The sequence below is a fragment of the Hyperolius riggenbachi genome, chromosome 9 (assembly GCF_040937935.1).
Source record: "Hyperolius riggenbachi isolate aHypRig1 chromosome 9, aHypRig1.pri, whole genome shotgun sequence".
NCBI classification, from domain to species: domain Eukaryota; kingdom Metazoa; phylum Chordata; class Amphibia; order Anura; family Hyperoliidae; genus Hyperolius; species Hyperolius riggenbachi.
In genome coordinates, this window is record NC_090654.1 from 273607228 (window position 1) to 273623273 (window position 16046).

The 16046-nt window shown below is 45.8% G+C and overlaps 1 protein-coding gene across 3 annotated transcripts in view; it reads right to left on the reverse strand.

Annotated features, from left to right (window-relative positions):
* The window catches only part of TRIP11 (thyroid hormone receptor interactor 11), a 113369-nt gene that overhangs the window by 23501 nt on the left and 73822 nt on the right, over window positions 1-16046 (reverse strand). For all 3 annotated transcript variants that reach the window (XM_068254585.1, XM_068254584.1, XM_068254586.1), the window contains exons 16-19: window positions 8063-8144; window positions 5480-5594; window positions 2876-3001; window positions 1209-1350 (exon numbers count right to left, since the gene is read on the reverse strand). In XM_068254585.1, the coding sequence (XP_068110686.1) occupies window positions 1209-1350; window positions 2876-3001; window positions 5480-5594; window positions 8063-8144 (465 nt within the window). The remainder of the gene's footprint in view (window positions 1-1208; window positions 1351-2875; window positions 3002-5479; window positions 5595-8062; window positions 8145-16046) is intronic.

Sequence of the window (16046 nt, forward strand, 5' to 3'; positions counted from 1 at the left end):
TGAGCAGATTCAGAGAAGGAGCGTGTGGGCACGTGTGTTGCACTCTGATCACTTAAGCACGGGTGGTGTGTGAATATATACAAACAGAGTTACGCTATGTGCAATTTTGTGTTGTTATAGGAATTCGGAGAGCGCAGTCCAGCAATTGTATTGATATTTCATATAAATTATGCACAAGAAAAATGTAGTAAAATACCCATAGCAAATATTTATAAATCTTTATCACCTCCTTGGCAATCTCAAGGCCCTATACCAGGGGTCCCCAAATGTTTTGGGTCGAGGGCCGGGTCAACATATTTCAGACTGCTGGGGGGCCGGAGTATACATAAAATGATGTAGAAGTCTTTGTGGGCCAGACAGTAAAGCATACCCAGGTGACAACCTGCAGTGGACAGCAGTGTCAACTGATGTGGAATTTGATTGGAAACCAGTGAATTACTGCTTTCTGGCTTCAATGTGGATGGGTGGTGCCAGCACTGCTATTCTATATGCAGACCACCAATATTTTAAAGATGTAGCTGCCCGCATCTATAAGTAATACAATTTGTGTGTGGAGGGCCGGTAAAAAAGCCTCAGGGGGCCACATTCGGCCCACGGGCCTTAGTTTGAGGACCACTGCCCTATACACTCAATCGTCATCTGAAGGGGATCGGGACCCGAACTGTCAGGTGACATTCCAGGCCCTATACTGTGAAGATGTGTCAATAGCTTGCAGGCCAGCGACATGTTCTGTTCTATGCAGGGGGGAGGCGGAGTGGCATGGAAGTGATGTCACGCAGTGGGCGGGGTAAGTGGGGAAAACAATGCTATCTGCCACCGCTCAGCCGGAGTGATCAGCCAGGACGGATTGCTGGCCGAGCGGTTGGGGTGCAGAGGTGGGTTTCATTGGCTGAGTTGCATCTAGTGTTTGTACGGGCCTTCAGACAGCCAGTTCACTCACGCCCTCCTCCACCTCCAGGTCAGTGTGGAGTCATGACAGGTGGTTAGTAAGGTGGGCGTGAAGCAAACGCCCCCCTCCACTGTGACATATGGGATGTATGTCACACAAACTTGGTGTGAGCCGGCACCTGCTTGTCAATGAGGATCTATGAACTAGTAGCGCAGGTACTTTCCATTCTCTCTACCGAAGTATCTAACTTTTTATAGCGCTTCAGGGCTATTTTAATATTTCCCCACAAGGCCACATGTAGTAGCGGATGGTGACGTACCTGGATGTGCTGCAGAGGCCGAGGTGCTCTGGCTCCCGCTGGAAGCACCCAGGGGTGTCAGGTCTTGCATGTTAAGCTTGGGGGGAGGCGGCTTTGGCAGAGATTCCGTCTCCAGGAACTTGACAAAGAGCTCTGAAAAAGACTGCGGAAACACAAGAATTACTTAAAAAAAAAATGTATCATTTCACATCATTATAATACCAAGTGGATGGCTATAACATGCACAGCTCCGCCTTCCTTCTGGCCCAGTGTGTACTGGGTGTATCTGCAGAGAAAGCCACATGCACAGCTCAGCCCTCCTGCTGGCACAGTGAGCATTGGGTGTATCTGCAGAGACAGCCGCATGCACAGCTCCGCCTTCCTGCCTGTACAGTGAGCATTGGGCGTATCTGCAGAGACTGCTGCATGCACAGCTCCACCTTCCTGCCTGTACAGTGAGCATTGGGTGTATCTGCAGAGACTGCTGCATGCACAGCTCCGCCTTCCTGCCTGTACAGTGAGCATTGGGTGTATCTGCAGAGACTGCTGCATGCACAGCTCCGCCTTCCTGCCTGTACAGTGAGCATTGGGCGTATCTGCACAGACTGCTGCACACACACAGCTCCGGCTTCCTGCCTGTACAGTGAGCATTGGGTGTATCTGCAGAGACTGCTGCATGCACAGCTCCGCCTTCCTGCTGGCACAGTGAGTATTGGGTCTATGAGCAGAGACAGCCACATGTACAGCTCCGCCTTCCTACCGACACAGTGAGTATTGGATCTATCTGCAGAGACATCCACATGCGAAGTTAAGCCTCACTTCAGAAACGCAGAGCCCTTTCCTTTTTGATGCGTTTTTGCCAATGCGGCTGTGATTCCCATTCATTGAATGAACAGAAATAGCAATACGTTTGCAAGAATTCATCTGCAACCCTGCACTGCAATTCTGCAACGCATGGATGGGGACATCAGACAGTGCAGTCTATCCAGATTGCATTGTATCACCGTAAAACATGTCTTAAACCGTCCTAGTGGGGAAGAGACCTTAGGGTGTGGTGCAACTGACAATTAATTTGCATAGTAACACGATGTGATCATATTGTAATGGGAATGTGTTAGCAGCGCCATCAGAATAAAGCAGGGAGAGCTGTGTGTTGCTGGCCAGCGCACACATTGGCAGATTTCATACAAGTCAATGGTAACGGTGTTTGAGTGCTTACATTGCACATGACCAGGCCACATTGACGTGTTTGCTGTGACACGTGGAAAATGAGGGCTTAAATACGCTATAGAGGTAACATTCCCAACAAAATAACTAAACTCGCATAATACGGTGTGTGATTTTTTTTTTTTAAACAAACCCTCTCTGCATTTCTTTGGGATCGCACTATACCGGAAGCAAACACAACTTCCATGGCATGAAACTACCCTTATTGCATAGTTATGGTGTCAATGGTAAACAGCTATCATTCCACATACGTATCTCATTTATCCAAGTCATTTAATGACCACTACAGCAAAAAAAAAAAAAAGTAAGCAGCTAAAATCTGACAGAACCGACAGGTTTTGGACCAGTCCATATCCTCATCGGGGATTCTCAGGGCTTTCTTTGTTTTCAAAGCATGCTTACTTTTTTCGCTGTAGTAGTCCTTTAAAATTCCTGCACACCGCTGCACACGTCACACTTACGGTATTAAACAAAGACGGATGGTTTGGTCTCAGCGGGGTGTTGGGGACACTCTTGGACGTAGGTGACCCTCCTCCAAGCCAACCTGTCACCCATCTGGTCACACCGCGGTTCTCTTCCACCAGTAACTGCAACAAGATGAAAAGGCCACATGTAAGTATCTCTGGACAATGCAGGGACAGCTCCTCCGGTCCCCTAAACAACGAGGACCTCCGTCTGCCACTCAGACCTTGAGATGGGAGGTCCATGTTTGTCCTACAATCAGTTACAGCTAAAGAGGATCAATTTTTCTAGGAGAATACACGAAGACTTCTCAGCTGACTGCTCTGAATGTTTCAGATTGGAGGGTGCCGGTCATGTGATCATATCTAGTTTACTAAGCAGAATTATCGGTACCAAAGGAGTACAAATCCATCATGTGTTTCTCCGCGAGTTCACCATGGAAAAGTGGTAATTCCAAGCTAATACACTGAGAGGGCCTTTGAAGCCTGAGCTACTGTGAGGTCTTTTCCGTCTTCCACCCCCCAGGCCCCCGATAACAACCCATACACCCCTGACGCCTCCAGGGATTCAAGACGCCTACACAAATTCTCAATTTCCTCCAGAGGAGGTCCACAATGACACTGCTCTGGTCCAGGCTTCTATATTCTAGTATGGGAAGAGGAGTGGGATTGGTAACCACCAAAACTTGCTGCGTCAATGGCGGGGGTGTGGCTATGGGCCAGAGCGCTGCAGCGTGGGGTGTGGCATTGATGGTACTGGGAGAGGGCAGAGCCCTGGCGCCACTCAACCTTTTTCCTATACGTGGAGGGCGTGGCACTGGGGCAACCGCTGTTCCAGGCTGGCGTGAGGAGAAAGGGACGTTGAAAAACCTCAGTAGCCAAGTTTGAGGCGTTTTTAGGTGGTACATCTTTGAAATTTACCTCATGAACCTCAAGTTGAAATCAACATACTGAACTAAGAGGAGGGAAGCCTCCGGGATCCTGTAGAGGCTTCCCAAACTGTCCTCCTTTGGTCCACTATTGCCGCTTGCGGACCCCCGGAGAATACCAACAATGGCTTGTTGGATTAAAGATCGGGGCCGCGCTGTTCAGGAACGAGTGCAGCCATATTGTAAATGTGCAAGTACAGCCGAGCCTGCTCAGTAAGCCGGAGCCACTCTGTGGGGTGCAGCCCGGATCATACAGAGGGTCCCAGCAAGTGGTGGCAGCGGTGAGGACACGGTATGCCTTTATAGGACCCAGAGGCTGCCCTCTTTATCAGTAAGCATGTGCCTTCTCACTCCAGGTTGGCCTTTGTGTTCTCGTGAAGTTTAGGTGGGGGAAGGGGGTGGAATCCATTAAAGCGTAACGGTCAGGCATAAAATCAATTCTCTGGTAAACAAGTAATAGGGATGCTAACCAGGCAATTCAAAAGATAAAATCACTATTACTTTTCTTGTTGATAAATGATCATTCCCCAGTTTACCTGACTCTTATTTGGTACACACAAAATTTGGTACAGAAAAAAGGAAGTTGCAGGGCATGCTGGGTTGTCCTTTTTTGCTTCTCTACTTTCCCCTCAGACTTAACTAATGCAGCCTGATTGGCTGAAGCCTCTTTCCCTCCTGTTTTCCCCGTCCCACACCACTGTTCCTCTCTGATTGGCCAATAGTTAGCATGCTGAGACAATGCACTTTCTATAGTGGAGGGCGGGCAATGCTTACACAATCAGGCAGAGGAGAGTAAGGGAGGAAATGATATCAGAATCGGCTTCAAAATAGCCACACTTAAAATGGGAAATGCTAATAAGGATTTTCTCTTTTTTTACTTTAGAAAAATCACTAAAATCAAAACATGGACAGTGCAAAACATGTGTTATGTAAGTAGAGCAAGTATTTATTTACTTATATGTGTTGTTTTTTTTTCTGAGATAGTATGGCTGACAGCTCCTCTTTCAGGAATTGAGACAATACAATCCTCTTTTGTAAGCACAACGGTGAAAGCCAGTTTTTTACTACCAAGGAGAGAGACCCCTTCCAGTCCAGTTTGGACACCCCGAGTGGAGTCGGGTTAATGGTCTCCACCTGCTTTAAGTGGTTGGTTGACCCCCTGCATACACCCCACCCTTGTGAGTAGCCTCTTTATATATTTGCACTTTTCCCATTTTCAATCGAACATACTACGCTATCTGAGCTCCCGTGTTTGTGTTCTGTGTCCTTCTCCTTTAGGGTGTCAAGACACCCCATCCAATTTCATCTCTTACTTGTAAAGTATGAATATTTGTGGCTCGATATTTGACGTCATTGTAAGAAAGTGTTGAAGACCTGCACTAATATTCCCATTGTGCTGGTTTCTTTCAAAAAACAACTGAAAAAGAAACAAGGTCCAAATGTCACAAGAGTCCTGCCTGATCCACCCTACAGCCTGCCCTGCATCACAGAGAGCCTCTGTCACCCGCTGTGGCCGTTTCCAATCACGACTGGTCACATGACCGCTTATGTAGAGGGCTTTTTGGGCATTTCTAGCCCCTTACACCCTCCTAGGAGTTCTGGTTCACCAAGAGCTCGCTGGGTAATCTGTATGACCGCTCGTGTAGCTCAGTATTCTGAGCAGTCGTATACAAACCTCATCCATCTCCACCTTCATCAGTCCAAGAATGCTGCCCATCAACCGCAGGACCTCGTGGCGCTTATTTTTCGGTGTGTGAAAGTGCCCAACAAAGAGATTTCTCATTAACAGTCTAAAGAGAGGAGGACAAAAAAAGCATGGATTACTATCTTTCATCAATAAGGCTTAACATATCATGCAGAGCTGCCCAATACATGGGTAAGGGATGCAGATTACTTGACAAGGGGATTCTATCAAACATTGGTTGAACTCGATGCTGTGCGGCCATCGATCTCCTGCTGAGCTGGGGGATTTCGACGCCCGTTCATAATGTTAATTACGGCTACAGTGGCGCAGCCTGAATCATGATAAAATTACTGCAATTCAGGTGCTGGCAATAGCTGGACCCAGAATTACACGTCCGAATTAACAAATTAGGTAATCGGTAGGAGAGTATATTTAACATATTCACCGAGATTACCTAGAGCAGGGAGAGCAGTCTTTATGCTTCTCCCTGCGCCCAAATTACATGTGGGCGGAACCTACAGACCCATTTCCGCAGCTCCTCCCCCAACACAGAAAATTATCCATCATATCTAATGACACCATGTTTCCCAAAAATTAAGACATTCCCCGAAAGTAAGACCAAGCAGGAATTTCGAGCATGCTCAAATTAAGCCCTACTCTGAAAGGAAGCCCTCGAGGCAGTAAGGGAAAAAAGTATGGCAACTTATGTTATTAATGGAGCCCATGGCTCTGTCATTGAGCCAATCCCTGCACTCACTGCTACTCAGGGAGTGCAGTGATTGGCCCAATAATGGAGCCATGGCCCCGCCTGCGAGACCATCAGCTCCAGTAATAACACAAGTTGCCGTACTTCTCTCCCATAGGCTGAAACTAGGGGACACAGCGGCATAGAGCTAGGGGAAAGAAGAGGATGCAGGGGGACATTGAAGGACAATGCAGCATGAAGCTATAGGGGTAAGAGGAGATTGCAGGGGGACACCTGGAGGACATGGGGGACAGCGGAAGACAGGGGATCATGGATTAGGACACGGTGACAGAGGGGACAAAAAGGTACAAGGGGGACACAAGGTGTGGATCCAGCAGAGGAAAAGGTGGCACTGGGGAAGGCAGGAGGACACACAGCACAGGAACTTGGGTGTTCATAGAAATATAAGACATCCCCTGAAAATAAGCCCTAGCACACCTTTTGGAGCAGAAATGAATATAAGACTGTCTTATTTTCAGGCAAACAGTAATTTTGATTGATAAGCTACCCAAAAACCGTTCAAAAGTAAATCGGTCAGATATATTGGGGTTAATAGACATCCTCCAAATCCAATAAAAGTGATCAAATCGCCGTAGAGACAGAAGTGTGTGCCTAGTTTCACTGACTGGGGGCAGATCTCCTCTCACGTTAACTGCTATATTTTCATTGTAATCCGCATCCCATCCTCCTGCATATGTATTCTATTATTCAGTAAGGGCCCGTTTCCACTAGAGCGAATCCGCATGCGTTGTCTGCATGCGGATTCGCATAACCAATACAAGTGGATGAGACTGTTTCCACTTGTTACTTTTTTGGTGCGTTTTTCTGTGCAGGATTTTTCTGCACGGTAGGGCCTGCAGAATTCGCCTGCGTGAGGAATGCAGGCGAATCGCAGCCCATGTATTTAATAGGGAAAACGCACGTGCGTTTTTTGCCGCGAATTCGCGTGCGAATTCGCATGAAAAGTAATACAAATTGAGTCAGGCAGTGACATGGTTAAATTCGCATAGACCCTGCCTATGCGAAATCGCATGCGAATTCGCGGCAAAAAACGCACGCAGAGTCGCATCCGCATGCGATTTCGCCAGCGGTGGAATCCCAGGGATTCACACCGCACTAGTGGAAACGGGCCCTAACAGGCTTGTGTGACAGGCGCACGACATCGCTGTGAATATTTCTCGTTTTCTAGTGTAGGAGAACATGCGGCTCTGAGCGTCTGCACATGTGGAAACCATCGCCAGTGCCCCCCCCCCCAACTATCGGCACGCTCCATGTTTGGGGTCTCTGATCACAGGATGGGGATGATGTCATACAAAATACTACAGGCTGGAGGTCTGGCAGATCTTCTCATGCATCATTCCTGGAGGCTGGAGGGGCAATTCCAATCGCTTTACACAGTTTATCGCAATTCGCTGTTTCCTCAGCGTTCTGATGAATGGAACTAACTCTTGCACTATTCCTAGTGCCTGTGAGAATTTAGGCTAAATAGATGGTAACTGTCTGAAACCAGACAGGCCACCAATCTCGACCATTTACTGTTTGCAATCACACACTAGCAGAGTCTGGCATGGAAGCACGCTGAGTAACATGGTAACATGGGTCAAACAGTTATACAGTACTCAAAGTATGCTTCACTGTATGCAGTGTGAACATACCACAGAAATAGAATTGCATGGCGTTGGGATACGATTATATTGTCCACTTTGACAGACCGCAGTGTGAAAGGACCTTCAAAAATGCCTATTGCCACATGAAGCTTGCAGAATGGTTAACGATAGCATCATAAAGCCAACAAATTGGTTGTGGGGCAGCTCTTGCGGGTAACTTACTTATCCACCTTCCCCTCCGTGCTGTTCAGCAGGTCCATCAGTTTCTTCTGAGCATCGTCCAGCATCTCCTGCTTCAATACACCTGAAACAGAAGAACCATAGTCATGTCAGCCATGAGAATGACAGACAGCAGACACTGAAGATCTACAGCCAACAGTCCATAACTGTCACAGCCGTGAGAGCGCCGTGCAGCCCCGACACTGCAGATCTACAGCTAACAGTCCACAACAGTCACAGCCGAGAGAACTCTGTACAGCACAGACACTGAAGATCTACAGCCAACAGTCCACAATGGTCACAGCCATGAGAATGTCATACAGCCCAGACACTGAAGATCTACAGCTAACAGTCCACAACGGTCACAGCCTAGAGAACACCGTACTATCCAGACACTGAAGATCTGCAGCTAACAGTCCACAATGGTCACAGCCATGAGAATGTCATACAGCCCAGACACTGCAGATCTACAGCTAACAGTCCACAACAGTCACAGCCGAGAGAACTCTGTACAGCCCAGACACTGAAGATCTACAGCCAACAGTCCACAATGGTCACAGCCATGAGAATGTCATACAGCCCAGACACTGAGGCAGGGGTCACACTTACTGGCTTTCGTACGCGTTTTCTGCACAGAAAAACTGACTTCAACTGAGAACTCATGTTAATCAATAAGCAAGGTCACACTTTAATGCAGATTTCGCATGCAGAAAAAAAAACTGACATCTTGCGCAATTTGTCAGTTTTCTCTATAAATTACATTAGCTGCTGTAAGTCAGGGGTCACACTTGTCTTTCAGTTTTCTGCAAAGTGTAGAAACTGAAAGACAAGTGTGACCCCTGCCTGAAGATCTACAGCTAACAGCCCACAACTGTCACAGCCAAGAGAATGCCATACAATCCGGACAACTGAAGACCTACAGCTAACAGTCCACAATGGTCACAACAAGAGAATGATGTAAAGCCCGGACATTGAAGATCTACAGCTAACAGTCCACAACCGTCACAGCCGAGAGAAAACAGTACAATCCAGACATTGAAGATCTACAGCTAACAGTCCACAATGGTCACAGCCATGAGAACGTCATATAGCCCGGACACTGAAGATCTACAGCTAACAGTCCACAATGGTCACAACAAGAGAATGATGTAAAGCCCGGACATTGAAGATCTACAGCTAACAGTCCACAACCGTCACAGCCGAGAGAAAACAGTACAATCCAGACATTGAAGATCTACAGCTAACAGTCCACAATGGTCACAACAAGAGAACGTCATATAGCCCGGACACTGAAGATCTACAGCTAACAGTCCACAATGGTCACAACAAGAGAACGATGTAAAGCCCGGACACTGAAGATCTGCAGCTAACAGTGCACAATGGTCACAGTCCAGAGAACACAGTACAATCCAGACATTGACGATCTACAGCTAACAGTCCACAACGGTGACAGCTGAGAGAACACAGTACAATCAAGACACTGAAGATCTACAGCTTAAAGGGGGGAAAAAAGGCTGTATGGCTTAAAGTGGAATATAACCCTGCATTTCATCTTTGCACTAAAACATTATTTACATCATATTCAACCAGCATTTTTTTTTTACTAGACCAGCATTCGAAGGGTTACACACAGAGCTTGAAAGTTCAGTGTAGTGAAATGCTGCCCCATCTGAACTTCAGATAATGTTATCTTGTGTGTACTTAAATGTATCAAGTGAGGAATGTGACACATTCTCTGACTGCTGAGAAGCTGCTGGAGACAGAGAGACACTGAAAGCATGTCTGGCTGCAAAACAGCTATGAATAAAACCAGTTATTAATAAAATGCAAAGTCAGCACACAAAGCAAAAAACTGTACTTTTGAAAACCTATAACTCCTAAATGAATAATACTTATGCACATATGCAAATATGATAACCGTATGGCATATAAAAAGTAGGTAATGTTTTCATTTAATATTATGTCAGGGTTTTAAAACCGCAAATTGCATCCTGTTTTTTATCATCCTACATGTTCCAAAAGCTATTCTAATGTGTTCTGGCTAACTGCAGCACTTTCTACTATGACAGTCTCTGTAATAAATCAATGTATCTTTCCCCTGTCAGACTTGTCAGCCTGTGTCTGGAAGGCTGCCAAGTTCTTCAGTGTTGTGGTTCTGCTATGAACTCACCCTTTCTGGCCCCTCTATGCACACTGCCTGTGTGTTATTTAGATAAGAGAGAAGAGAGAAGCTGCTCTAATCAGCTGGATAAATCGTCCTCTGAGCTGGCTGGGCTTTCACATACTGAGGAATTACAAACAAGGGCAAAGCTGTTTGCAGGAAGAAAAGAGCAGCCTGAAACTTCAGTGCATGGGGGAAAGAAACACACAAATGATCTCTTGAGATTCAAAAGGAAGGCTGTATACAGCCTGCTTATGTATGGATGTATTTTCTATGTGTGGACATACTGTACATCAACCTACTTCCTGTTTTGGTGGCCATTTTGTTTGTTTATAAACAAACTTTTTAAAACTGTTTTTAACCACTTTTAATGCGGCGAGGAGCGGCGAAATTGTGACAGAGGGTAATAGGAGATGTCCCCTAACGCACTGGTATGTTTACTTTTGAGCGATTTTAACAATACAGATTCCTAACCATCTTTATCCCTCCTCTTTCTCTCCTCCTCCCAAGAATGGGCCATTACTGATTCTATTTATGTGAATGTGAAGGTCCGGTATACAGTCAGCATATGCAGAATTGTCTGTATATACAGCCTGCTTTATGTCAGACTGATGTTGGACAGCACCAGCCCACATGCTCATGGCCATACATTCCCTCCGTCATCATACGAATGTCATAGTGGATATACTTTTAAGACTGTTTAAATAGAACAAAATGTAAACTCTACATGCAAGCTGGATTTATTCGCATCTCATTAGAAATCTCTAGTCCTGACCGATTCCAGACGCAGCACGTCATCAGCCACGTTCAGTATAACACCGGTGGCCTTGCCTAGACACATGAGTCGCTCACTACCTGCACGATGTTGTGATGGTGGCCAATCTATTTCCTCCTCTGTGTTTCACGGATTAGCTGCATTTGTTAGCTTTACATGGGCTATTGCTGCAATAGCCATATGTTCACTTGCTTTGCTGCTGTTACAAATGTATGCTGTCATTTGGTATAAGTCATTTGGTTGTACACTGTAGGTCTATTGTTCATCCCATGCCAGCAGGGAGGAAGCATATGCCCAAAATATAGGTGGTAGTGGATGACCGCCGGTATATCTATATTATGTGACTAAAAATTAAAAAAATAAAAAATAAAAAAAGCATTCATCTAAAAGAAGGGGCAATGCCAATTTTAAACAAAATATTTATAAACTTATCAGACACTATAAACGATAACTTGTTTCGCGGAACACAATCCGCTTCCTCAGATCAAATACAAAACAGTGTCTTTATACTGTAGATAGTAAGCTCGGAGAGCCTAAAAAAAAAAAAATCTATTTTTGGGGCGCCATCTCCCTCCCAGTTGTTACATCAGAGTCCCCCGGCTGCTATGGGGGGTTAGTCTAGTGTTCACTTTTGAACTATTGCTTTTTCCTGGAGTGCGACCCACATATCTGACAACCTAAAGAACCCGAGTGAGGATGGGATTTCCATACCTGCCTTCATACTGTGGTTGCTAGTCATGCAACCCACACTTGAGTATTCTTTGGCTCTTTAAGACTACGTGATCAGCACTACTATTATAACATACTATATACCATAAACGGCCTCTTGGCGGAGCAGTGCTTTTCAGCGCAGGAAAATTTGGGTGAAGCCAGCGCCACCATAGACTGTATCAGGAATTACATCTATAGCGGCGCTCAGTGAGTAATGACGGCGCAGTCAGAAGACGGAGCTGAAGTTGCTTTTAAAACACAATAGCAGTAGCTGGAAGCTGAATTATATAATTCCCCCACTATCCATGGCGGCCTGGAGGGGGAATAGTAATTAACGCAGCCAGGACTTGTGCAGCAGCAGGATCAGCCATATACTGGCTGTATCCTGCTCCCAAGTCTCCCGGTGCCGATTTCAAATTTATGCGCTCTTGGTGTCTGTTTTTTCCTGTCTCCCTAAGAAGTCTGTTGATTGCCTTCATGATCTCCACCAGTGGCGTGTGTAATAAGAGATGCCTCTAAAGGGCGTCATAGAAATGAAACAGCAACAAAGAAGCAGATGAATCCTGGTGGCGGTAACAAGTGATTGCACTCTTCTATGCACCGCTGTGCAACACTATGCATATGCCTGGGGACACTGCGGTCCCGCTGTGCATATGCTCGGGTGAACACTAGTAATGCGGACCCTACCGGAATACCGTCCCGGCGGCGAGGGGAGGACAGGGGCAGGCAGGGGTTTATGCAGCTCCCTTATGTACCAGGTGTGGGGGGGGGGGACACATTGTCAGAGCAGCTGCAGTCCTACATACCACTCCGGAAGGGGGGCGCACATCTCCTTTACATGCTGGAAGATTCTGGAATCGATACGGTGGGGAGTGCGACTTAACCTGCAGTGCTCCGCTTCAGTTAACTGGTGACTCGAGTATAAGCCAAGAGACACTTTTGGCACAGTTTTTCGCCCCCAAAACCTAGACTTATATTTGAGTGTATACGGTATAAGCCCCCATATCCCTCTCACTTTAGGCTCCCTTGAAGTATGGTCATGTGGGTGGGCGCGCAGTATCTGAGAGGTGGAGGAGCACCGTAGGCGAATACTAATGCCAATCTCAGCTATTGCAGGATGCTGTAGAGTTTCCATAGGGTTACGGTCTCCTTAGTACAGGGTTGCAGGAAATGCCTCTGTGTTTATTATTATCCTTTAGATTGTAAGCCTCTGGCCCTCCCCCCAGTGTTTCCAGCTTGATTATGCAATTTTTTGGATACTTCTCCCATGAAGCCAGTGGAAATCATTACAGACAATCATTTTCATTCCAATAGTCGGAGCTGAACAAGCTGCATTGTTTTTACTCAATTGATTTTTTTTTTCTCACCAAAATGGAATGTGTGTCTGATTACTAAATGACCTTAAATATTCCCTGGTGGGTTCCGTACTGAAGCGTGAGAACCTCTGCTGCCAAAAACGCAGAACGGTATAGAATGATTCCATATATGTCGATGTCTGGGCGAGGGTGGCGCGGCTGTGCGAGAAAAAACGCCAATCTTGCTGGCTGGATGATGCTACGCTGGAGAAACGTCGTCTGGGGTAAAAATAGCTGCAAAAACGCTGAGATCTGGGGAATGCCGGCCAGTCAATCGCTTCTCAAATAACAGCATACAGGATACACATGGCATGCCCATAATCTGATCGGTGCAGCACCTATACAGTAAAATCTTGGATTGAGTGTAACTTGGTTTAAGAGCACTTTGCAATACAAGCAAACATTTTTGTGAAATTTTGACTTGATATACAAGCAACGCCTTGATATAAAAGCAAAAAAAAAGTACCGTATATCCTCAAATATAAGTAGACTCCAATATTTGACCCTCAAGCTGGAAATTTTTTTATTGACTCAAGTATAAGTCCACCCAGAAAAGTTAATGGCTGCATTTGGGAACCTGGAAGAATTAACAGCTGCACTTGGGGACCAGAAGGGGGTTAATGACTGCACTGCATAAAGCAATGCAGCCATTAACCCCTCCTGTCCCTTAAGAGCAACCAATAACTCCTCCTGGCCCCCAAGTGCAGCAATTATTCACTCCAATTCCTGCAGCCCAGTATCCCCCCCCCCCCCCCCCCTTTCCTTGTTAATTGTTGTGGCCAGGACTTTCACACTTGGCATTTCCTTTATCAAGAAAGTATCACTTACCACAGGGTAAATTGCTGCAAATGGGAATATCACTATTAGTACAAACATTACTCAGTGTACTCAGTGTAGCCTGTGACTACTGAGCGGATAGTTCTTCTCCCTTTGGCGTTGCAGGAGTGTACTTAAAGTGGATCGGAGATAAACTTTTACTCATTGCATAATTGTGTTCCTTTCATATAGTTTATAAGGCATTCTTCAAGCCAAATTCTTTGTTTTGTTTTAATACTCTAATTCCCTATAAACTAAACAAGCCTCGCCCACAGCTTTTCACAATGCCATGGCTTTGTAGCAAGGGCTTATGGGAGTGCTGCCTGGGCAGGAGGAGGAGGAGGTTTCTAGCCATTGATTTCAGAGGGGAGGGGGGAGGAGGATAGGGGACTGAATTTACACACAGGCAAGCGGATAGCATCTCCAGCCCTCAGCCTGTGACAATGTGACAAACAGAACATGGCTGCCCTTATTGTATTACAGGAATAAATCATCATAAAATGTTGAAGCTGTTTGCAGCTAGATATGGTGTGTATACTATCTAAACTTTAGATAAGATATATAGGCAAGTTACTTGTTCTAGTTAGTATTTCATCTCAGATCCGCTGCTTAATCTGAGTGTATAGACCGTGCACAGTCACATTTCCATGAAATCTTTAAAAGTAACTGTCATTGGATAAGCTCCTTGTTAAAGCCACACACACAAAAAAAAAGTTGGGGTGAGCCAACAGATGGCAATGATTCTGTTAGTTATAGTGAAAGTATTGTGTGCATTTTTATTTTAAACTATTTTACTATAACCGTTTTTGGAGTGTGGAATCAACTGGGTTTAACATTAATTCTTAAGGGGGAAATTCGCTTTGATATAAGAGTGCTTTGGATTACAAGCTTGTTTCTAGAAGGAATTACCCTCACAAACCAAGGTTCCACTGTACCAATATAAAACACTTATCAGTTTTTATGTAACAATCCCCAAGCTAAGGATCTGCACTCCCAGCATCTTGCTGACAGATTTATTTGTAAATCTAACAATGAATCTCAAAGTCAGCAAGATCTTGGAGTGCAGATCCTTTGCTTGGGGATTGTTACGTATGTGGGGCAGACGGCCCTTGAAGTATGCACCCGTTCTTGTTCGTTCTGGGAGAGAGTGAGCTGTGAGAAATGTGCTTCAGTAATCAGTTTTATGGCCATTTCATGTTTGCACTAATGTTGCCACCCCAGTAGTATTAATCCTTCCCAGCCCTTACATGTGCAACAGGCCCCCACATGCAGACATTAACCTTGAAAAATGTGTCTTCAAGGCAACTGGTATTGTCTAAAGCTGGGGTGTCAAACTCAAATAGAAAAGTGGGGTGATATTGTACACTGGGACCAAGTCGTGGGCCAACCTCTATGTCTACTGGTCACCTTCCTTTCTTATGAAGGTCCCTAGTGTCTAATGGCCTCCTTCCAACCGCTATACAGTTCCCTGGTGGTCCTACCCTTCCTATACTGCGTCTTAGGCCCAGTTTACACTTAGTTGGTACGCGTTTTTTTCTTCTCCATAGCAGTGCATTGTGAAAAAGGTTTCAGTTAAAACGCGTTAAGTGTGAAAGGTGCCATAGGAAAACATGGGCATTACTTTGAAAATTAGTCGACCTTTCAGTTATAACTGAGAGAAACTGATTACGTGTAAATGGGGCCTTAGAGTCCCTCACTCTTCCCTATACAGTTTCCTGCTGTTAAAAGGCCCCCACCCGACCCTATGCAATTCCCTGGTGCCTAGTGGTCCTCCCTCCCCTATACAGTTCCCTGCGGTCTAGAGACCCCCACCCACCCCTATACAGTTCCTTAGTGTTTAGTGCTTTGCCCCGACCTCCCCCGTACGGCTTCCTGGGTGTTCTTCAAGCGATGAGTAAATGGCAGGATAGACTGAATGCCTCTTGGAATGAGGAGGAATGGGAAGGTATTTTTGCAACCCTGGCCAACTCTTCTATTAACACAGCCACCAAAGAACGTAGTTACAGAATCTTTTACGACTGGTTTAGGACCCCTGTGCAGTTTCTCAAAGTTTGATCTCATCAGATCTATGTTTCAGGGGTTGGAACTATTCGGCTGATAAAACCCATTGTTGGTGGTCATGTCCTTTAGGGTCTGAATTTTGGGCACTCAGTTTCTCGCTGGCCTCTG